General features: G+C 49.2%; 2 protein-coding genes across 3 annotated transcripts; both read left to right on the plus strand.

Annotated features, from left to right (window-relative positions):
* The first annotated feature begins 61 nt into the window (after window positions 1–61).
* LOC125511165 (anaphase-promoting complex subunit 11) lies at window positions 62–2,816 on the plus strand. Of its 2 annotated transcripts, none has more exons than XM_048676463.2 (2): window positions 62–328; window positions 2,313–2,816. In XM_048676463.2, the coding sequence occupies exon 2, from the start codon at window positions 2,335–2,337 to the stop codon at window positions 2,587–2,589; it is 255 nt and encodes an 84-aa protein (XP_048532420.1). In that variant the 5' UTR covers window positions 62–328; window positions 2,313–2,334; the 3' UTR covers window positions 2,590–2,816. The 2 variants fall into 2 exon arrangements, with proteins under 2 accessions (XP_048532420.1, XP_048532418.1); XM_048676461.2 differs by having other exon boundaries at window positions 63–328; window positions 2,326–2,816.
* A 9,263-nt stretch (window positions 2,817–12,079) lies between these two features.
* LOC125511164 (dihydrolipoyllysine-residue acetyltransferase component 4 of pyruvate dehydrogenase complex, chloroplastic-like) lies at window positions 12,080–15,411 on the plus strand. The gene is made up of 6 exons (XM_048676458.2): window positions 12,080–13,093; window positions 13,191–13,382; window positions 13,489–13,576; window positions 13,681–13,751; window positions 13,868–13,951; window positions 15,003–15,411. The coding sequence occupies exons 1-6, from the start codon at window positions 12,095–12,097 to the stop codon at window positions 15,105–15,107; spliced, it is 1,539 nt and encodes a 512-aa protein (XP_048532415.2). The 5' UTR covers window positions 12,080–12,094; the 3' UTR covers window positions 15,108–15,411.
* The last annotated feature ends 7,391 nt before the right edge of the window (window positions 15,412–22,802 follow it).

Raw genomic sequence — 22,802 nt, forward strand, 5'->3', positions numbered from 1 at the left:
GTCTAGCCCAAGTCCTCGGTTCCCTTTCTTTTCCTCTCTATATGATTTTCTTACCGGCCCGAGCCCAATTGCTGGGTGCTGGCCTGTTACGAGATTCCTGGGTTCCTTCCAGGCCTCCTACTCCCCCTCTCGATCCGGACTCTCCCTCGTCTCGCCCTCTCCAACGCCGCCGGCCGCCGCCTCTCCCCCGTCCCTCTCTCGTCTCTCCCTCTCCGATGGCGTGGTAGACCTAGCGGAGAGGGGACGGCAGCGGGGAGGCACGAGCGGCTGCGGCGGCTTCTACGGCGGGTTAGCAGTGGGCTAGCAGCGGCTGCGGCGGTGCAGAGAGGTACGGTCCACCCCCTCCTCCCCCTTTTACTAGCAAGCAACACCCATCTCATGTTGCCTCCTCGTACCCCACCCGAGAGAGAGATAGAGAGGATTGAGATGGGAATGATGGCCATATGCTCTCTGTCCAATTTCTCTACTCAATACTGCTGTCCCATCCATATTTTCAGTATAGGCTGCTGTCTAATATCTTCGAATCCATGATTACAAGTCGTTGGTAGCCATATTTTGATAGCACGCACGATTTGTAGACGGTCAAGAAATGGATAAAACAAAAAAGGATGATTAGGGGAGGCACTGTTTTTGTTGCACTTGCTTCAATGGCTGTCATTGTTCGGGCTATAATAAGGAAGAGAAAACCACGTATTACCTATGGCTCGATGCATGAAAGAGAAAATTTGGCAATGTGATGTGATTTGTAAAAACATGTTAAGGTTTGAAAGAGCTCTGTTCTTTGGATCGTGTGACATATTGAGGGATCGCAAGTTGCTAGAAAACAGTCCATATGCAAGTGTGGAGCAACAATTCGCATTGTTTTTGCATACTATTGGACATAAACCTTCAGAATAGGGTTGTTGCAAAAAACAAAAACAAAAACCTCCCTTTGATCCTTATTAATTGTCGCTGATTTAGTACAACTTTAGTACAAAGTTGTACTAAATCAGCAATTCGGCGACAATTAATATGGAACGGAAGGAGTAGATCATCCTACACATTCAGCATCCTTCACGCCATAGGCGAGCTATGTAATGATTATGCAAGGCCACCACCACCAGCATCTGTTACCAAAGATGTGGAGAATTATTTTCGTGGTAGGAAGGCTTTTACCACTCAAAACCTGATGGCAGCGGTAGATTTTGACCTCCACTTCATATATGTGTTGGCTGGTTGGGAAGGGCAACACATGATGCAACCGTTTTAGCTGATGCATTAGGGCGTGATAGAGGCCTACAAGTTCCACAAGGTGAGAAATTACCTTAGAAATCTTCCATATGACCATATATTATTGCCTTAAAACAAACCATTGGCACCAATATTTGTTTCATTTTTTTAGTAAAATTCTACCTAGTTGATGCCGGTTATGGAGCCAAGCCCGGGTTCTTGCCACCATTTCGTGCTGCGACATACCATTTGAACGAGTTGGGCAGCAATCCAGTCCAAAATGAAAAAGGAGCTATTCAACCTTTGGCACTCATCTCAAGAGGCGTTTCAAATTTAAAACAAATTCTGAATGGTTCAAAAGTCACAATTACTAGCATTCAGAAAGCGACATGCTCTACAAATTTCCTCACGATATGCAGGGGCGGGCTTAACACGAGACATAGGAATACAGTTGAGCCGTGAAGTTCACAGAAGAAACATGATAACTAACTTGGACGGAGAAGTATAACAATAGAAGTAGGAATAGTCAAAGGAATAGAGCACTGTTTCCTTTCTATAGGGTTCCTACTGTTCCTGTGATTTCCCCCCAGCTCTGTCAATTATATCTTTCTTGATTTATGGTCAATCCATTCTGGAGATAACACAGCATCATCCTCCTTGAGCCATTCGAATCCATCCCCCATTAGATTCTTTCCCAGCATAGTCGATCTTAGTTGAGCCATAGCATTTGATGTGCAAGCACAGCTTTTTTTCTGTGAAATCCATGGTTCAACTGTATTCCTATGTCTCGTGTTAAGCCCGCCCCTGCATATCATGAGGAAATTTGTAGAGCATGTCGCTTTCTGAATGCTAGTAAGTTGTGACTTTTGAGCCATTCGAATGGTGTACTCTGTTATTGACTTGTATCCTTGTAGCTATCTGTCATTCTATCTTTACCTGCAAGCTGCATCTTCAGCCATAAAATTGAAGACATGAAAGCTAATACATGTGTCCTTTTATACCATTTAATTTAGTGAATTTCTCTTTCCTGGCTGCCTTATTCCTTCTTGATTGCAATCTGACTGCAATTAGTAATGTTCTCATGACTCATGTATTGCACCTAGTGCTGTATACCAGGTAACAATCATGAAGGTCAAAATTCTTCAGTGGCATGCGGTGGCTTCTTGGACATGGGACGCACAGGATGAGACATGTGGCATATGCAGGATGGCTTTTGACGGCTGCTGCCCTGACTGTAAGTTCCCTGGTGATGAGTGCCCAATCATTTGGGGTGCCTGCAACCATGCTTTCCATCTTCACTGCATACTCAAGTGGGTCAATTCTCAAACATCAACCGCCCTTTGCCCTATGTGCCGTAGGGAGTGGCAGTTCAAGGGCTAAGGACATCTCAAACTGTGTCAGTACCAAGCATTTTCATATCTCATAGAGAACTAGAATGGATCTTTAACAGGAATGTAGTTGTGTTGTCTTGTAAGTGGTTGTCATACTTTCTGGAAATCAGGATGATTGGCATCTTTTAAGCGAAACTGTGAGACATTGAGCCACAGCTGTTGTGCCTTTTCAAGTTGTGACCATGCAAATGCAATGATTGACTTTGAAAGGTCTAAGCAGCCTGAGATTGTGGCATTTTTTCTTGTTCCACTGTTTACCTGCAGATGGTCACCCATGTAGTAATTAAATTCTGGTTGGATATACTGTAGGTATAACAACTAGCACTTTAGCAGGCAAATAGCTTGTTCTGCTAGACTTTATATTCATTTTAACAGTGACGCCTATATCAGCAGGTTTTAAGTTATTAACATGATTTGATGATCATTTGTGTGGCTATAAATTGAATCGTATCATGCATGAGCAAGTTACACTGGTTATCTTGTGCCAATTATGCCAGCAGATATCATCTACACTTGGATTTTATCATGTAAAGTCAAGCATGTTTTAGGCGAACAAGTAAAGACTTATCATGCTAGTTCATGATTTATACTTTACTACACGCAGGTAATTTGGATAAAGCATTAGGAACGTTCTAAAATGCTTTGTGATTGAGTAGCCAAGAGTCGGGAATGGCTCTCCTCTCCCCTCCCTCCCCCCTCCCCCTCCGCGTGGCGCCACCTACCTCTGGCTCCGCCCCGGCGGCGTCCCTGCCCCTTGCGACCCCTCTCCCTCCCTCCCCTTCGCGGACTCCTCCGGGCTCTGCTCCGGCGTCGCGTGCTGCTCCCCTCTGCTCACTAATCTCCCCATCTCGCTCTGGCCGCATCGCCCCTCCCCGACCCAATAAGTTCTGGGCGTTGGACTCCGAGGGCTCCGGGTCGGATTCGGAGGCTCCTTCTCCTCCTCCCTGCCCTGACTCGGTGTGCTGTCCTTCCATGGCTGCGGCGGCGGGTCGCCGGCGCAAGTTCGCGCCCGGGGGGCGGGGGCCCCTCCCCGATCCAATAAGTTCTGGGCGTTGGACTCCGAGGGCTCCGGGTCGGATTCGGAGGATCCTTCTCCTCCTCCCCGCCCTGACTCGGTGTGCTGTCCTTCCGTGGCTGCGGCGGCGGGTCGCCGGCGCAAGTTCGCGCCCGGGGGGCGGGGGCGGCCTGTTGGGCCTGCCTTGGATGTGGATGGGTGGCGCCGCGTTTCGCGTGGTCGCCGGCGTGTGTCGTGTTGGTCCCCTGGTTCCGTTGGGGTGGATGGGGCTGCGCCGCTTCCGGCGTCTGGCTCTCCGGCGGGTTCCCCTACGTGCTCGCCCCCCGTTGTGGCCGCCGTTGCTCCGGCGGCGTCGCCGTTGGTGCCAACCCTAGATCTGGGTTCGGGGGCGGCGCTGGCTCCCTTGCCTGTGGAGCGGGCCCCGCCGGGTGCTTCTGGGTCGGCTGGGCCAGTTTCGGTGTTGGCCTTGGCGTCTCTGTCTGATTTCCCCCCTCCCTTCTCTGGTTTCTGGGCCGCGGATGGCCCAGGCCCAGCCCACCCCTCCTGTGAGGCCTTCTATCAAGCCGGGCATGGCTCGGTCAGGGTATTTATGGGTGTGGAGGGGTGCGGCTCCCCCATTTCTAGGGTTTCCTGCCTCCTCAGATCTATCTCGTCACCGTCTACCCATTCGGCGCTTCGCCAGATCTACTCCTCCCCCTCCCCTCTCCCTCCCTTTTGCGGCGGTGGCTGCGATGGACCGCTCCCGTGCGTCCTCCAGTGAGGCGGTCTCCGGCCAGAAGCGGGGGCGCGATGGCTCCGGCGAGGCGGCTGCGGATCTGGAGTACGAGGTGGCTCTCCGTGCGAAGCTTCAGGCCTCTCTCGCCCCGGAGGCGCGGCCGGCGGCGGCGTCGGCCGGTGTGTCTCCCCGCGCCTCTGGGTCGGGCCCGTCGGTGCCTCTCCCCCCCCTCCCCCGGTGTCTGGTGCTCCTTCGGGTGCGGTCGATCCCTGGGAGCAGGCGGCGGCGGCCAGTCGGGGGGGCTCGTCGGGGCCTTCCCAGGCGTCTCCTCCGCTGGGTGCTGCTCCCCGGGGCGGCGCTCCGTTGCGGGCTCCGGTGGCGGCGGGGGGTGGTCCGTCCCGTTTCTTCCCACGCGGCACGTCGGGGGCTCCGGTCTGCCGCCCTGTTGGCCCTGCTGCCGGGCGGGGCTCTGGATTTGGGCCAGTTTTGCCTGGTGATGGCATTCTTCCTCCTTCTCGTGGCTCTGGTCGCATCCCTCCCCAATCCCAAGTCTCCAACCCCATCCTCACCTGTTTCGCGTGTCACCGCCCCGGCCATTTCCAATCTCGGTGTGAAAACCCTCCCTTTTGCCTCATTTGCAGAGAAGATGGTCACCTCACGGTGGATTGCCAGAATCGTGTCAAGCCCCCCGCTTTTGTTCATTATGGCACCGACCTCCCTGGGTGTTCTTCCTTTGCTCTAGATAGGGGGATCCCGGAGGCAGCCCCTATCCCGTCGCTTTCCAATGTTGGCATCATTTCCGTCCAGGCTAAACGCATTTCTTCCCAGACCCTTCTTGACGAACTTCAGCAATGGGATGAGGGCGGCTGGGATTGGCAAATCCGCCAACTGTCTGAGTTTGATTTTGCTGCGACTTTTCCTTCCAAAGAGAGCCTGCGTATGATCTCATCATGCACTAGCTTCACGCTGCCTCTGAATCAACTTGTGGTCTCGGTCAAAGCTGCTTCAAGGCGATCTCTTCTCTGTCTGACGTGTGGGTATTGGTCGAAGATGTCCCTCCTAGCATGCGCACCATGGCGTTCCTCATGGCTTTTGGGGTCCTCATCGGGAAACCTATTGAAGTGGACCAAGACTCTCTGGCCATCCTGGGGCCGGCCCGGCTTCGGGTCTGGTGTGTTGATCCTCTGTGCATTCATGGCGCCATTGATGTCTTCCCTGCGGCTGGTGGCTTTCGGCTCCGGGTGCGGGTGGAGGTGGCCTCGGGTCCGGTGTAGCCTCCTCCTCCGCCCCCGGCCTCTGGCAATGGCGACAAAAGCAAAGATGGTGATGGATGCCCTGACGACTCCATGTTTGGGACCGATCCTCGTTTCACCCAGTCGGAGTGGGATGGGCTTTCTCCCGAAGATCAGGATATGCTAAAGGAGAATGCGCCTGCTGGCAGGGGGCCCAGGACTCGGCGCCTGGCCTGGGTGGAGGGGTTGCGGCCTCGGGCGGGGCTAAGGGCACGCCTTTCTCGGCGGTGTGCTCCAACCTCCCTGCCCGTCCCGCTTCTCCCTCCTTGTCTGGCATTGAAGATCTTCCCCCGGCTGGCCTTGCTGTATCCAAGAAGAAGAAGTCCTCTGTCAAGAAATACTCCACCAAGAGCCGTGCTTCTGGTGACTCTAGGCAGTCCGCGGCTGGGTTCTGCCGAAGGCTTGATGCTGATATGGGTGTGGCTTCGGGCCCGTCCTCTGCGGCGGCTTCCCCTAGTCGTGCTCGCCCAGTGCCCATGCGCTCGCCTGCGTCTACGGCCCGCAAGAGCGGCCACGTCTCCAACAGCGGTGAGCGGGTGGCCGATCGGGCCGCTCGGCGTGCTGCGGCTCGGGATCTTCCCCCTTCAGGTTCGCTCCCAGCCCCCTCCCCCGCCCTTCCCACGGCTTCCTCTCCGGTGCGTTTAGTTCTTCCTTCACAATCTGATGATCACTTGCTTAAAATTCTAGATGATGTTGGTATTTGCTTAGACTCTAGCTTGGGTTCCCCCTCGTCTATTCTTGGTATTATTAGGGCAAATGAGATAGCCCAGGCCGATATCGCGAAAACAAAGGAAGTTGGGGTGGTTTCGGGCATCCCACCGGTTGTGGCCGGTGGGGACGAGGGGGGAGAAGACAGGTGTCAAGCTCCCCTGGTGATTTCTAAATGTGGGGTAGGGAAGCGAGCAAAATCCTGCATGGCGCCGAGCAGGTCGAGTCTCCGTATTAAAAACTTGTCTTTTAGATGAAGGCCTTATTCTGGAATATTCGAGGTTTCGGCGCTAGGGGGCGCAGGGACCAACTTAAAGACTTGGTTCGATCTGAAAACGTAGAATTTATTGGCCTTGTCAAGACTATCAAATCTTCCTTTTCCTCGAGCGGACTATCGGCCATTGCTGGGATAGACAAATTTCATTGGAATTTTGTGGCCTCGGTTGGTCATTCGGGCGGTTTTTTGCTTGGCTCCAAAAAAGATACTTTTGATTTTGTGGCTTTTGACCATGGCATTTTTTGGGCAAGCACGGTGGTTTCTCTTAGGTCTCTCAACTCCTTGTTGGAAATCATGGTGGTTTATGGTCCGGCTGACCATGCGATGTCCTATGCCTTTTTGGACGAGCTTAGTATTAAAATTGAATCATGTCAGCTACCCCTCCTGATAGGGGCGATTTTAACATGCTCCGTTTCCCTATTGACAAGAGCTCGCCTAACTTCTCTTGGCCCCTGACTGATGCATTTAATGCTTTCATTAGGGACACGGCTATTCGGGAGATTCCTAGGGTTGGAGCCCGTTTCACTTGGTCTAACCATCAAACTCCCCCTATCTGTTCTGTTCTTGATAGGGTTTTTGTGTGTTCTAGGTGGGATTCTTTATTCCCCCGTGTCAGTCTTAGAGCCCTTGCCTATGTTGGCTCTGATCACACCCCCTTGATTTTAGATGATGGTTCGCGTTCAGTGGGTTTCCCGAGATTCCAGTTTGATGCTTCATAGCTACAAGTGGAGGGCTTTAATGAGTTGGTGGCACAAAAGATTATGTCGTTCCTTTCTTCTACTCGCCGCTCTTTTGGCCCGATGGATGATTGGCATCAATGCTCTTATTTTCTGCGTAGATTCCTTAGAGGCTGGTCTAAAAACCACTACGCTGAGTCAAGGCGTGACAAAGCTAGGTTGGTGGCTCAAATTGGCGTTTTAGACGAACGCGCCGATGGTTCGGGGTTGTCCTTGCTTGAATGGCAAACTCGATATGGTTTAGAAGAGGCGCTGCTGGGCATTCATAGGCAAGAGGAAGTGTACTGGAAACAGCGTGGTACTATCAACTGGACCTTAAAGGGTGACTCACCCACGTCCTATTTCTTTGCGATTGCTAATGGCAGGCATCGGAGATGCATTATTGATAGCCTTATGATAGACGGCGTCAGGGTTTCTGATCCCGCGGTGATTATGCGTCATGTGGTTGACTTTTTCTCTAACCTCCTAGCGGCTAAACCTGTTTTAGGCTTTAAGTTGGCCTCGCCCTTTTGGTCTCCTCCGGATCAGCTTTCGAATGCTGATAATGACAGTTTGCGGATCCCTCCCACGGAAGAGGAAATTTTTGAGACGATCCGTTCTAGCAACCCGAATGCGGCATCTAGGCCTGACGGTTTTTCTATTACTTTCTTCCAGCAATTCTGGCCTCAGCTAAAAGGCCTAATTATGGCTATATCTCAAGGCTTTTGGTTGGGGACTGTTGACATCCCGAGACTTAACTACGCAGTTCTCACCCTCATCCCTAAAGTCAAAGGCGCTGACCTGATTTCCCAATCCAGGCCAATTGCTTTGATTAACAATTTTGCTAAGTTTCCTGCCAAGGGGATGGCCACTAGGATTTCTCCGATCGCCCATCGGGTCATTAGCCCTTTCCAATCCGCGTTCATTAAGGGGAGATTCATTTTGGACGGAGTGCTTTGCTTACATGAGATAATTCATGACCTTAGCTGTAAGAACACCAAGGCTGTGGTCCTTAAGCTTGATTTTGAAAAGGCGTATGACTCGGTCAGCTGGAGTTTTCTGCGACAAGTTTTGTTGGCCAAGGGCTTCGATGGTTCGATGGTTCACCGCCTGATGCAACTTGTCACTGGTGGCCACACGGCGGTGGCTGTCAATGGCCAGACCAGTAAGTTCTTTGTGAACGGCAGGGGCTTAAGACAAGGAGACCCGGCGTCTCCCTTGCTTTTTAATTTTGTGGCCGATGCTCTATCTCACATTCTGTCTCGTGTTGCGGCTGCAGGTCACATCTCACCTGTTAGCTCCCATCTTATTTCTAATGGCATCTCTCACCTACAGTATGCGGACGACACCATCATTATGGTTGAACTTAATGATAACTCCATCACGAATCTGAAATTTCTTCTTCTCTGCTTTGAAGCTCTGTCGGGCCTGAAAATCAATTTCTCTAAAAGCGAGGTCATTGTGATTGGGGTAACTGTCTCGGAAGCGCAGAGGGTGGCCCATCTTTTGAACTGCTCGCTAGGATCCTTTCCTCTCAAATATTTGGGCCTACCCATTTCCCCTCTTAAGCTTTTGGCCAAAGATTTCGCCCCGGCAGTGTCTAAAGTGGGCAACAGAGTTTTGCCGTGGCGAGGCCGTTATAATTCTCAGGCGGGCAAGGTTGCCCTTACCAACTCCTATCTCTCCTCCCTCCCAATGTTTCTAATGGGCTTTTATCTCCTGTCCGAAGGGACTCACTCGGGCTTCGATAAGCACAGGGGTGCCTTCTACTGGAATTCCTCCGACAACAAACGCAAATATAGGATGGTTAAGTGGGACCTCATCTGCAGACCTAAGATCATGGGGGCTTAGGCATCATTAATACCAGGATCATGAATAAATTCCTTTTGTTAAAATGGTGGTGGAAGATTATGTCCCTTGATGATAGCCCTGCTTGGCTGAGCCTTCTCAAAGCTAAATATTTTCCCTCCTCGAGCTCTATGTTCGCTCCCTCTTCTGGTGGCTCTCAATTTTGGCGTCAGCTTGTTAGTATTAGACCGATTTTCTGGTCCCTTGTGAAATTCGTTGTTCGTAACGGCAAATCTACTCGTTTTTGGTTAGACTGGTGGGTTGGGGACACTTCTCTTGCGGTGGCTCACCCGACTTTGTTTTCGTTTTGTGCTAACCCCGAGATCTCTATCTCTGAGCTCTCGGCTCAGGGCTGGGTTTTAGATTTCCGGCGTTCTCTTTCCCCTGTGGAGTTGGAAGATTGGCAACGCCTTACTGCCTGCTTCCCCCTGCTCTCGGAGGAAGAGGACTCCGTTATTTGGCCTCATTCCTCTTCGGGGCATTTTTCTGTCAAGTCAGCGTATTCGCAACTCATCGCTGGTGTTCGCACTGACAAGTTTAAACTCATTTGGTCTGCCCGCATCTCTCCTAAGATCAAAATCTTCCTTTGGCAAGCTCTCCGTCGCAAACTTCCTGCGGCTGACCAGATTAAGAAGAGGAACGGGCCGGGTTCTGATGGTTGTCAACTGTGCGGTGCCCTAGAGAATACTGAACATATCTTTTTTCAGTGCTCTTTGGCTAAATTCTTTTGGAGTTGCATTAGACTTTGGCTTCGTGTTCCTTGGAACCCATCCTCTTTCGAGGATCTTCGGCGTTGTATTAATTCTTTAGCAGGCCGGTCTAAGCGGGTTTTCATGGTGGGCTGGGCTGCGATTTGTTGGTTGCTTTGGACTACTAGAAACAAGTTCACTATTGAACACATTTTCCCGGCTAACCCTGTGAGTTGCTTATTTAAAGCCAATGTCTTTTTGCAGCAGTGGAGATCATTGACTAAGGATGGGGACCTAGAGGCGTTCGACGATATGCTATCCAAATGAAATCTACGGCTTCTTCCCTGCTGCAGTGTTCCAGGAGGCCGGTCTCTTAGTGGTTTGATTGCTCGCTTGGCTGGCCTGCGTGCCATGATAGGCTAGATGCCTTGTACCCTCACTTCTTAGGCGTGTTTTGTTATACTTATGTGATGCCTTCTGTTGGTTGTGACTCTGCCTGGTGGCTTTATCTATAAAGTCGGGCTCTCGCCTTTTATCTAAAAAAAGATTGAGTAGCAGCCTGCCAGGATTATATCTAGCATCTGAAACAGCAATCTGTATTGTGCATATGATTCTAGTTTCAGAACTTTGAGGTACTCAAAAGGCTTCTTCGTTAGATATATGTATTTTGTGCCGGGATAAACGGTGACTTGAATGGATCCTGTAGTGATATACAAGGCATTTGACCTTAGGTTGTGGCAATATTCTTAAACATCTGAGAAATAGCATCAATCATGTCACTAGTTTGATTTTTTTTTCCTTAAAGGCAAGTGGTGTGTATTTTGATGAACATTTTAAACCTGTACAGAAATAATAGATCTGCTCCTCACAATTATTTGGCCATCAGGATCGCTTCTGATCAGTTGTAATGAAAATATTATTTATCCATCTTGAATAGCAGTGTGCAGTGTTATTTAGCCAGATATACCCTGATCCCTACTTATATGCAAGATATCATAATAAGAATATGGATTGTCCAATGTAAGATTCAATTCCAAATCTGCCACCTTCCTTGCTACTTTACGAGAGCATTATAATTCTTGAAGAGTGAAAAATACGACTACAGAAGAAAGTGGAAATCTTTTGGTATTCATTGGTTAAGTCACAAAAATAATGATCAAATTAAAGCAAAAGAAGGAAATTGTTGTTTAGAAGGCTATTATTATGGCAAATAATATATTGGTGGTTAGAACTTAAGCAAATGGACATTGTGGATGACTTGTAGCATTTTGGAGATGCTTCTACAGTTATATTCATGTGTCATAAGTTGCTCCTTTTAGAAAATTTGGGTGCTTTACATTGCATACATGGTCCACATTGTATGTTATGCTACTCTTTGGGGATCTTGTCTTATGAGTTAGGCGGAAAAGTCAGTCAACAAGCACTAGCATCTTGGCATTTTTAGTTAGAAGAACAACTGTGAGCACCATGGGGAGGCCAGGGCTAAGACCCAGGGGCGCATGGTGGTGAGAGCAGCCACACATTTTGGGAAGAGATGTTCTCTAGATGAGTAATAGCCCGGTCTGGCCCGACCTTCGAGCCAGCTTTTTTAGGCCCGGCCCAAAGCATGGCCCGAGTTATGGCCAAACTCATGATAAAGGATTGCTCTATAAACCCCATTTGTTTGCTCTAAATGAAAATCTTGACGTTTCAATAAAAAAAATAGTGTTGAGTTGGATAAGGCAACATTTTTTATATATAGCAAAATCAAGTTTAGAAAGGTGAAAATTTATTGCCCGCTTCTTGGAAAAGTTGCAAGTGACGGTTCCTTCAAATTTTATTTATTGCAAAAATCATCAACATACAAGTTGTTAGGTGCAAGAATGAATATCAAACCGATCATTTGATCAAACAAATTCTTGAGTTGTTACCTAGAAGAAAAGGGACACTCAATAAAAAAGAATACCTACATTTTTTTTCTTTTTCGGAAAGAAGGTTGAAACCCCCGGCCTCTGCATCTTAGGATGCACACAGGCATTTTTATCGGCTTGCCGAACAAAAGTATAAAACCACGTTTGAGAATAATAAGCAACAATGCACATACAATCACTGAGATGGAACTGTAGGAGGAAAAAAAACAAAGCACCAACAAAACAAGAGATGACAACTTGGAGAAACTCTTTTCAATGGCATTTTGTATTACTACCATTGTTCACTTCGCAGGCATTTGGTCGAACACAACGCGAGCGGCAGCCATGCCAAACTCCGCCCCCCCTCGCCTCGCTTTCTCCGCCCCCGCCTCAAATACCCAAGGCCAACCAAACCCCCGCTACCCTCCTCGCCCCCCACACCCTCGAGCGAGCTCTGCAATGGCCGCGTCCTCGGCCCCCCTCGCGTTCTCCGCCTCCGCCTCCGCCCTGTCCGCGCGCCTGCGCCTCGCGGCGCCGGCGCCGGCGTCGTGCGCGGCCACGACGCGCCGGCGCCGCCCGGTGGTGGTCCGCGCCAAGATCCGGGAGATCTTCATGCCGGCGCTCAGCTCCACCATGACGGAGGGCAAGATCGTGTCCTGGGCCGCCGCGGAGGGCGACCGCGTCACCAAGGGCGACGCCGTCGTGGTCGTCGAGTCCGACAAGGCCGACATGGACGTCGAGACCTTCTACGACGGCATCGTCGCCGCCGTCCTCGTCCCCGCGGGGGAGACCGCCCCCGTCGGCGCCCCCATCGCCCTGCTCGCCGAGTCTGAGGAGGACGTCGCGCTCGCCGTCGCCCAGGCCAAGGCGCTCTCCAGCGGACAGCCCCAGCAGCAGGCCCCTGCTCCTTCGGACGCCGCCGCTCCACCGCCCCCGCCGGCGGCTCCGGTGGCTGCTGCTCCCGCGCCTGTGGCCGCGGGGACCAAGGGCGTTGCCACGCCGCAGGCTAAGAAGCTGGCCAAGCAGCACAGGGTGGACCTTGCCAAGGTGACCGGCACCGGGCAGTTCGGCCGAATTACGCCGGCTGATGTTGAGGCAGCCGCTGGCATCCAGCCAAAACCAAAGGTGGCTCCCACTCCTGCTGCTGCGCCTGTGGCTGCAGCTTCGTCAGTAAAGGCCGTGCCTCAGGCCGCCGTGCTTCCGCCGGTGCCCGGTGCCACGGTAGTTCCGTTCACTGCAATGCAGGCTGCAGTGAGCAAGAACATGGTAGAGAGCCTGTCAGTGCCAGCATTCCGTGTTGGTTACCCCATTCTCACTGATAAGCTCGATGCGCTGTATGAGAAGGTGCTGCATCTGGAGTCTTAATTTGGGCTGTGCAACTGCCATTCTGCTTTTCGATCGTGACCAGGCGGTGATGGTTGGATTGGGTCTGTTTTATCAGGTGAAGCCAAAGGGGGTGACGATGACTGTGTTGCTTGCGAAGGCCGCTGCCATGGCGCTTGCGCAGCACCCTGTGGTGAACGCTAGCTGCAGGGATGGTACGAGCTTCACTTACAACAGTTCCATCAATATTGCTGTGGCTGTATCTATTGATGGTGGACTCATCACACCCGTCCTGGAGCAAGCTGATAAGGTAAGAACAAGTGACCTCTGTCTCTGATAAATGTTGTGCTATTTAGGTACTGCAGCATGCTAGTTTACTGAATATATATACCTTACCAAATGCCACAATAATGCAGCTGGATATATATTTACTCTCACAAAAGTGGAAGGAACTAGTCAAGAAGGCACGGGCAAAACAGCTTCAACCGAATGAGTACAACTCTGGTATGGAAACTATCGGACTGCATAGGATGTTAATTACTAGATTGTATTGCAAACTTATGATGATCATGGAAATTGTACTTACGTGAATGTTTGGTGTTTTGCAGGGACATTTACTCTGTCCAACTTGGGCATGTTTGGTGTAGATAGATTTGATGCAATTCTTCCACCTGGCCAGGTGATGTTTCCTTGCTCCTATTCTACTACTATGTCTAGTAATTTCTAGGTGTTGGTAGAGGTACTATTGTTTTAATGAGGTCGGGGGTCTAAGAATTTGAATGTGGATGACTGCAGGGAGCTATAATGGCTGTTGGAGCCTCAAAACCTACAGTGGCAGCTGATAAAGATGGTTTCTTCAGTGTTAAGAGCAAAATGATGGTGAGTTGTCTTTCACATATTACCAAGGTTTTTTTTAAGCGCTAGCCCCTGAGCAAGCGTTTTGCTTCCGCCTTGTACTTCTCTGACCAAAGCGCACCTTAAGTGCAATGAAGAGCTAGGCGTTTTGCCTCCGCCCAACACCTAGGAACTACCAGGGACATTTACACCTTGTGCTTGTGTTCACGCCTAATTTTTCAATGCATATAACTTTTGTGTGTTAATGCGGTAAATTGGTTCTTCCTTGAGCCACCAGAGCTAGGTGAAGCGGGGGGTCAGGTTGGCACCGCAACGATGTAGCAATGCTGAGAGAGTGTGTTGATCGCTTTGGACTATTGTTGACATGCCAAGCCTAATTGGGACCCCCCCCCCCCCCCCCCCCCCCCCCCGCATAGGATCAATTATTCCCACAATGCTGTAGAGTAGGACGTATTGGTATACCAGTACTAAATACCTCACTGTTTAGCTAAAGACCGAGTAAGAAACCTGTTAACTATCGTTTACCTACTCTCAATACCTTGGTAACATGACTTATGGGATAATATCACAATAAGTATGTCTAGGTAATCTTACTATTCACTATTTTATAAGTCTTGGATTTATTTGCCTGAGCATGTGATGAGCTAGGCATGATACCCGCACGTTACTGTAGGAATCAGTTACAATATGTTTCAATTGGATTCGATTGTATGAACATTAATAATTGGATTAATAATATGACAACCTAAAATAAAAACACATAATAATTTATTGTATTTGATTATAGTAAAGTTATAAAATAGTTTTTAAATATAAGTATCATAATAGAATGGAATTGGATAAATCTTTTACCATGCTTGGTTGCAGGTTGAATGTTGAGTGGACCTTTTTCCCTGCATAGTTGCCAAACGTTATATAGGATATTTTTACCATGCCAATATATAATCCATGTGTATGTCAACCTTAATATGTCTCTAGTGTTTGTTTGATTTATGTGTGAATAACGAGTATTTATGAAGAAACGTTACCTGAAATTGCCACCGTTCATAACTAAGTTGATCCCATTTTTGTTCAGGTCAATGTCACAGCTGATCACAGGATTGTTTATGGTGCTGATTTGGCAGCATTCCTGCAAACTTTTGCGAAAATTATTGAGGATCCTGAGAGCCTAACTTTGTAGGATTTTCTTGGAAGTGGTCTATGAGTTGGTCAATTGTCAGTTCATTTCCATTTGGAAGTCTATCGCTCAGTTCATTGTATCTGAGTACTCAAGGGGATATTGCTTTTCAGCTGTTCGTACTGTTTTCACTTGGGGTTACTCTGCTGATGTTACGAAGTTTTGGAAAGAAATAAGTTGTATTTGTAGAAGAGTTTGCAGATCATCCTTTTGCCTTAGTTCTTTGTATTCTGATCACATGCTGGCTTTGACTTGGTCCAGTCTATTGGTAATGTAAAACATACAGTAATATTTGTTTCCAAGTAAACCTGATCATACCCTGGGCCGGGTTGGGTTCGGGCTGGGCTTGGCAAAGCCCGAAGCAAAAATCCCAAGCCTGAGCTTGGCCCGCCCTGGCCTGAAGCACATGAACAGTGGCCTTTTTAAAATTAGAATAGCTATTTTCGGGCTATAGAAAAATATATTATATCTATATATTGAATAAAATATGTAATTATGGTTGTTTCGGGCTTTTGGGGGCTTTCAGGATGGGCTTCAGGTGGGCCTGAGCCTAGACCAGATGTTGGGCTTTTGGGCCAGGCTGTCCATGAACAGGTCTATTTCCAAGTGTCTTGGATATTCTAGAACTTATATGATTATATTTGTCTCAAAAAAAACTTATATGATTATATGATATTCCAAGTTTTTTTTAGAGTACGCCAATGGCGTACCTGATTTTTATAGATTTTTATAGAAGGGAGCAAAACATATTTACAAGAATGTTTCCTATGATGCAAGCATCACGGAAACGCACACAACACCAGTAAACAAATTAAGCTACTCTCTCGCAAAAATTTGTAATCTACCCACACCCGCCCTGTACCAATTACTCAGCTCATCCCTGATTTGGGCAACAAGATCCAGTGTACCCCTTTGCTCGTGTACTCTTCCAAACACACGCGCGTTACGCTGCTTTCACAGTGACCAGGCGATGACGATGACTGCCGTATCAAAAGCCCTTCTCGTCTTGCTCTGCACTCTAGCCCTTGCATCCAACCACCATGCCGTGAAAGTGCTGTCATGTGATGGTATGAGGATAGGTATGTGTACCAGCGCGAAGAAACGGTACCACACTGATAACCCACAAGTATAAGTTATCGCAACGGTTTTCGATAAGTAAGAGTGTCGAACCCAACGAAGAGCTAAAGGTAGAACAAATATTTCCTCAAATTCTATCGACCACCGATACAACTCTACGCATGCTTGACGTTCGCTTTACATAGAACAAGTATGAAATTAGAAGTACTTTGTAGGTGTTGTTGGATAGGTTTGCAAGATAATAAAGATTACGTAAATAAAAAGTAGGGGCTGTTTAGGTAAAGACACAACTAAATTAGTTTTAGTAAAGAGCTTTTGGTTACGAGAAAGTTATTTGTCCCTAGGCAATCGATAACTAGACCGGTAATCATTATTGCAATTTTATTCGAGGGAGAGGCATAAGCTAACATACTTTCTCTACTTGAATCATATGCACTTATGATTGGAACTCTAACAAGTATCCGCAACTACTAAAGATCATTAAGGTAAAACACAACCATAGCATTAAAGTATCAAGTCCTCTTTATCCCATACGCAAACAACCTACTTACTCGGGTCTGTGCTTCTGTCACTCACGCCATCCACCATAAGCAAATCATGAACATATTGCAAACCCTACAGCGGGAATCCCTCACGCTTGCGCGACACGAAAAGCACCATAGGACAGCACCAATAATAAAACATGCAACTCAAATCAATCTTGATCATCAAATAACCCATAGGACAAAACGGATCTACTCAAACATCATAGGATAGCCATACATCATTGGGAAATAATATATAGCGTTGAGCACCATGTTTAAGTAGAGATTACAGCGGGTAAGAGAGAGGTTACACCGCTGCATAGAGGAGGGAAGAGTTGGTGATGATGGCGGTGAAGTTGTTGGTGAAGATTGCGGTGATGATGATGGCTCACGGTGGCACTCCGGTGCCACCAGAAGCGAGGGGGAGAGGGCCCCCCCTCCTTCTTCTTCTTCCTTGACCTTCTCCCTAGATGGGAGAAGGGTTTCCCCTCTGGTCCTTGGCCTCCATGGCATGGGAGGGGCGAGAGCCCCTCCGAGATTGGATATGTCTCTCTGTCTCTCTCTGTTTCTGCGTTCTCAGATTCTTCCCTTTCAGCGTTTCTTATATTCCGGGAGATCCGTAACTCCAATTGGGCTGAAATTTTAACACGGTCTCTATCCGGATATTAGCTTTCTTGCGGCGAAAGAAGGGCATCAACCGCCTTACGGGGTGGCCACGAGGGTCAGGGGCGCGCCCAGGGGGGTGGGGCGCGCCCCCTGCCTCGTGCCTCCCTCGGGCACCGTCTCGCGTGGTTTTTCTTCCCAAAAATCATATATATTCCAAAAAAATCTCCGTCAGTTTTTATCCTGTTTGGACTCCGTTTGGTATGGATATTCTGCGAAACAAAAAACATGCAACAAATAGGAACTTGCACTGGGCACTGGATCAATATGTTAGTCCCAAAAATAGTATAAAAAGTTGCCAAACGTATATGAAAGTTGTAGAATATTAGCATGGAACAATCAAAAATTATAGATATGACGGAGACGTATCACACACCTCCCGGGCGTAAGTGCACTGTACCAATATGTGGTCCACAGTGTCCTCCTCTTGCAAGCATGTACAACATGGTGAGGTGGTGTCCTGTAGACCATGCCTGGTACGCCCGTCAGAGGTCCACACACGGTACTGCACGGCCAGCCACGCAAAAAATTTGCACTTAAGTAAGGCCCAACCCTTCCATATGCATTCGAATGTTGGTGTTCTCGTCAGACCCGAACACAACCTGCAATAAGTAGAGCGGGCTGAGTAGACCCCAGAAACATCAGCTGGCCACCTGAATTGGTCCGGCAATTGTGTATCCCTTGCCACCCTCGAAATTGCAAGTCTAAGGTGCATGAGCTGCATCAGCGCCAAGAAAGGGGTGGGTGCATTGATGTCGCGCTCATCTGTTTTCTGTGAGCGCCTATTCGACTGTGCGACTGTTGATCGTGCGGGTATTTACCAAAGACAGAATAGCCGGTGCTATATCTCGCACCGTCAATCCATTAATCCATCGGTCCCTCCAGAAGAGAACCCTGCTGCCGATGCCTACTGTGATCGCAACCAAACTGTTGAACACCTCTTTAGCCTCGTTGTCAACCAAGAACGGGATTCCTTGCCATGGTCGTTCAGGGTCTGTATGTCGCAGCCACTCCCACCGTACTCTGAGCGCCAAAGCTTGTAACCTAAGGTTTTTAATACCCAAACCTAGCAAGTTGGGCGGCATATTGTGTTCCACGCCACCAAGCACTGCCCTTCGTTAGACTTCTCCTTCCCAGCCCAAAAGAAGGATCGCATCCAACCATTTATCTCTTCAAACACCCAAGCCGGCGCCTCGAGGATCATAAGCTGATGTATGGGTCTAGCGGAGACCACTGATTTAATGAGCACAAGCCGTCCGGCCTATGAATGAGGCCTTTCTGCCAGGCCGGGATGAACTTTTTCACTTGGTCAAGTAGGGGCTGCCGGTCATTTTTCGTAAGCTGGTTGATAGATAGAGGGATGCCCAAGTATTTGCATGGAAATTTGCCTATAGCACATTGAAGGATGGTAGCAATCATGTTCTGGTCCTCCTCCGATCCTCGTATGAGCACAACCATCGACTTCCTATAGTTAACCCAGAGCCTAGAGGCTTCGCCAAAACTGTGTAGGGCTGCTCGCACAAACTGTAGATCCTGGTCGGAGGGTTTGATAAACAGAGCAACATCGTCCGCATAAATGGATAAACCTTGTCTTGCCGAGACCCCTCTGATCGAGCTGACCACCCCCGCGTCCTCAGCCTTTCTGAAAATGGCCGAGAGCGCCTCCATCGCAATCATGAACAGGAGCGGAGAAATCGGATCTCCCTGACGCAAACCACATGCGTGCATGAAACTGAAACTCGGAACTCCATTCACAAGCACTTTGGTGCTAGCAGTCTGTAGTAGAATGGCAATCCAGCGCATCCAAGTCTCGCCGAACCCTTTCTGCCGTAGCACCTGGAACAAAAAGGGCCAGGACAGAGTGTCAAAAGCCCTAGTTATGTCCAACTTCAGAAACACTCCCGGGGTTTTCATAGCGTGCATTTTCTTTGCCACTTGCCGGACTAACAGAAAGTTATCATGAAGGCATCTTCCTCGTATAAACGCTGACTGGTTGCAAGTGAAAATATCTGTCATGCGTCTTCTGGCGCGACAAGCCAACGCTTTGGCAAATAACTTGGCAAAGCTGTGTGTCAAGCTTATAGGTCGAAAGTCTCCAACTTCCTCTGCGTCTGCACGTTTGGGGATTAAGGTTATGGGTGCTTTATTAAGCTTGCCAAATCCAAGTCCATCCCCCACATACAGCTTCATGAAGGCTGCCATGATGTCGTGCTTGATGATCGGCCAAGCCTTTTGATAAAAAAATCCCCATGAACCCGTCCTGCCCCAGAGCTCTGTCCGCCGGCAACTCCTTAATTGCATTCCAAATTTCCTCCTTAGTGAAGATATCCTCTAGCTCGTGAAGATCCAGGGTCTCCATACCCAAGTAATCCAGGTCGAGCGTGTGATCCCTTGCCGTCTGGTGCCCTAGCAGATGAGCATATGTTTTAGAGAATATCTGCTCTTTTCTAGCTTGATCCGTAATTATGGTGTCTCCCTGCTTAATGTGGGCGATATAATTCTTTGCCCTTCTCCCATTCGCAACCGCCTGGAAAAGTTGCATGTTAGCATCCCCTTCATGGATCGAACGCAACCTGGATCGTTGGCGAGCAATCGTTCGCTCAAGAGAGGCAAGCCCAAGTAATGTGACCTTGAAAGTGCACCGCAGCCAAAGTTCCTCCTCGCTGAGATGTCGCCTCTCCTGGGCTTGTTCAAGTCTTAGGATAATCCAGTTAGCCACAGCCATCATGAGCTTAATGTTCCCGGTCTTTTTCTGTCCCCACGCCTGCAACGCTATGGCTGTGTTATGAAGCAGAGCGTCCAGGCGCTTGAAAGGGTCTACAATAGCCTCATCACACACCCATGCTTGACGGACAACATCTTCAAAGCCCTCCAGCTTGGTCCAATATATCTCGAAGCGGAATCTAGGTTTTGGGCTGCAGATCGCGTTGGTGCATAAAAGCAGCGGGGCATGGTCCGACACACCGGTAGCTAGCGCTTGGAGCAAGCAATCCGCGTTTGCCAATTCCCAGTCAACAGAAACAAGCACCCTGTCGATCTTAGTAAGCGTCGGACAATCCTAGTCGTTCGTCCAAGTGAAACGCCTCCCATGCATATATAACTCCTTGAGCTCCATCTCATCCACAAAGGCACTAAACTTGTTCATGATACGGCGATTAATGTTGGCATTATTCTTCTCCGAGGCACGAAGGATCATATTGAAATCTCCTAAGAGCATCCATTGGCCATGGCAGACCGCTCTTCTCGCCTTTAGCTCCTCCAAGAATGCAATCTTATCAGCATCCCCTTGGGGGCCATACACCATGGTGATCCACCACTTTTGCTCGTCCTTATTGTGAACAAGCCCGGTTAGACAATGTGTTTCATAGGTCACATTGTCCACCGTAAACCTAGTGGAATCCCAAGCGAGTAGGATGCCACCACGTGTCTCAGTCGCCAGGAGGTAGGAAAACCCATCAAATGATGGTCCAATACATTGCATAATGAGATACGAGTCAAATACATCCATTTTGGTCTCCTGAAGACAAACTATGTTACATTTCACTGATGCGATGAACTCACGGACCGCCTTCCTCTTTGCTGGATTGTTAAGACCTCACACGTTCCAGCATAAAATAGATGGGTTTAAATCCATGGGCAAGATGTAAAGACTCCAACACCGATCGCACACGTCCCTAGTGCGCGGAGATCACTATCCCACTGTCACCCGCAAGGTCTTCACAGCGTGGCAGAGACTTGCCGAAGATGGCGGCAATCACACGTACATGCTGCTCCCGTAGCGGCGAATCGAACAGGTCCTTCAACTCGGCCACCACCGACTCATCCGGCACCAGGTCGTCAGGGACAAGCCCCAGGGCACGGAGTAGCATGTTCTCCGCCGGCGTTGCTTTGGCATTGGCCGCAGAGCTAGCCTTCTTTGTCGCCCTGGTCGTACGCCTCGGAGTGAATGGCTCTGCCTCGGGCCGCAGAGATGAGGCCTACACTTCCTTGATCAGGGGTGGAGCTAGCCTCTTGATGATATCGGCGCAGAAAGTCTTTAGTTTTGAGTAAGCTACTGCCTCCTGTGGTGTCATGCCTGAGCTAGCAATGTCCTCTCCATCCCCGTGCTGAGCCATCCCTCCTTGATTGTCAGTCTGTCCGACAACTACCAGTGCTAACTCATCCGCATTAGTGCCTGAAGTGGCCACTTGCCCACCCTGAAGCTCAACTCCATTTGCGGTAGCTAGCGCAGGGAGCGTCCTGCATGGCTCATGCAGCAGTGGGGTGGGCACCCCAATGTTGCATGTATGCGATCCAGCATCCACAGTGGCACCCGATTTGTCGCGATCCTCCTTGTCCTTCACCATTGCCCCACTTTCCTCTGGGATTTGAGCCTCCTGGCCCACCTCAGCTTCCAATGACGGGCCATGGATCCCGCCCGCCTTGCAATCCGCGTCCGCTCTCACAGGACCGATCAGGTCTATCGGTTGGGCAGGCCGAACCGCCAGCTGCATCGAGATCTGATGCGTGGCCACCTGTGAAGCTGTGTCGCCAATCGATGCATCTAACATGACCCCCTAACCGACCAGAGGTGGGGTCTCCACGTCGTGATCCTTCCCACTTGCCTGAGCCGCAGCCCGAGTGTTGGAAATATGCCCTAGAGGCAATAATAAATTGGTTATTATTATATTTCCTTGTTCATAATAATCGTTTATTATCCATGCTAGAATTGTATTGATAGGAAACTCAGATACATGTGTGGATACATAGACAACACCATGTCCCTAGTAAGCCTCTAGTTGACTAGCTCGTTGATCAATAGATGGTTACGGTTTCCTGACCATGGACATTGGATGTCGTTGATAACGGGATCACATCATTAGGAGAATGATGTGATGGACAGGACCCAATCCTAAGCCTAGCACAAAGATCGTGTAGTTCGTTTGCTAAAGCTTTTCTAATGTCAAGTATCATTTCCTTAGACCATGAGATTGTGCAACTCCCGGATATCGTAGGAGTGCTTTGGGTGTGCCAAACGTCACAACGTAACTGGGTGGCTATAAAGGTACACTACAGGTATCTCTGAAAGTGTCTGTTGGGTTGGCACGAATCGAGACTGGGATTTGTCACTCCGTGTAAACGGAGAGGTATCTCTGGGCCCACTCGGTAGGACATCATCATAATATGCACAATGTGACCAAGGAGTTGATCACGAGATGATGTGTTACGGAACGAGTAAAGAGACTTGCCGGTAACGAGATTGAACAAGGTATCGGGATACCGACGATTGAATCTCGGGCAAGTATCGTACCGATGGACAAAGGGAATTGAATACGGGATTGATTGAATCCTTGACATCGTGGTTCATCCGATGAGATCATCGTGGAACATGTGGGAGCCAACATGGGTATCCAGATCCCGCTGTTGGTTATTGACCGGAGAGTCATCTCGGTCA

This window comes from Triticum urartu, chromosome 5A (genome assembly GCF_056163025.1).
Source record: "Triticum urartu cultivar PI428250 chromosome 5A, HENAU_Tu73, whole genome shotgun sequence".
Taxonomy (NCBI): Eukaryota; Viridiplantae; Streptophyta; class Magnoliopsida; order Poales; family Poaceae; genus Triticum; species Triticum urartu.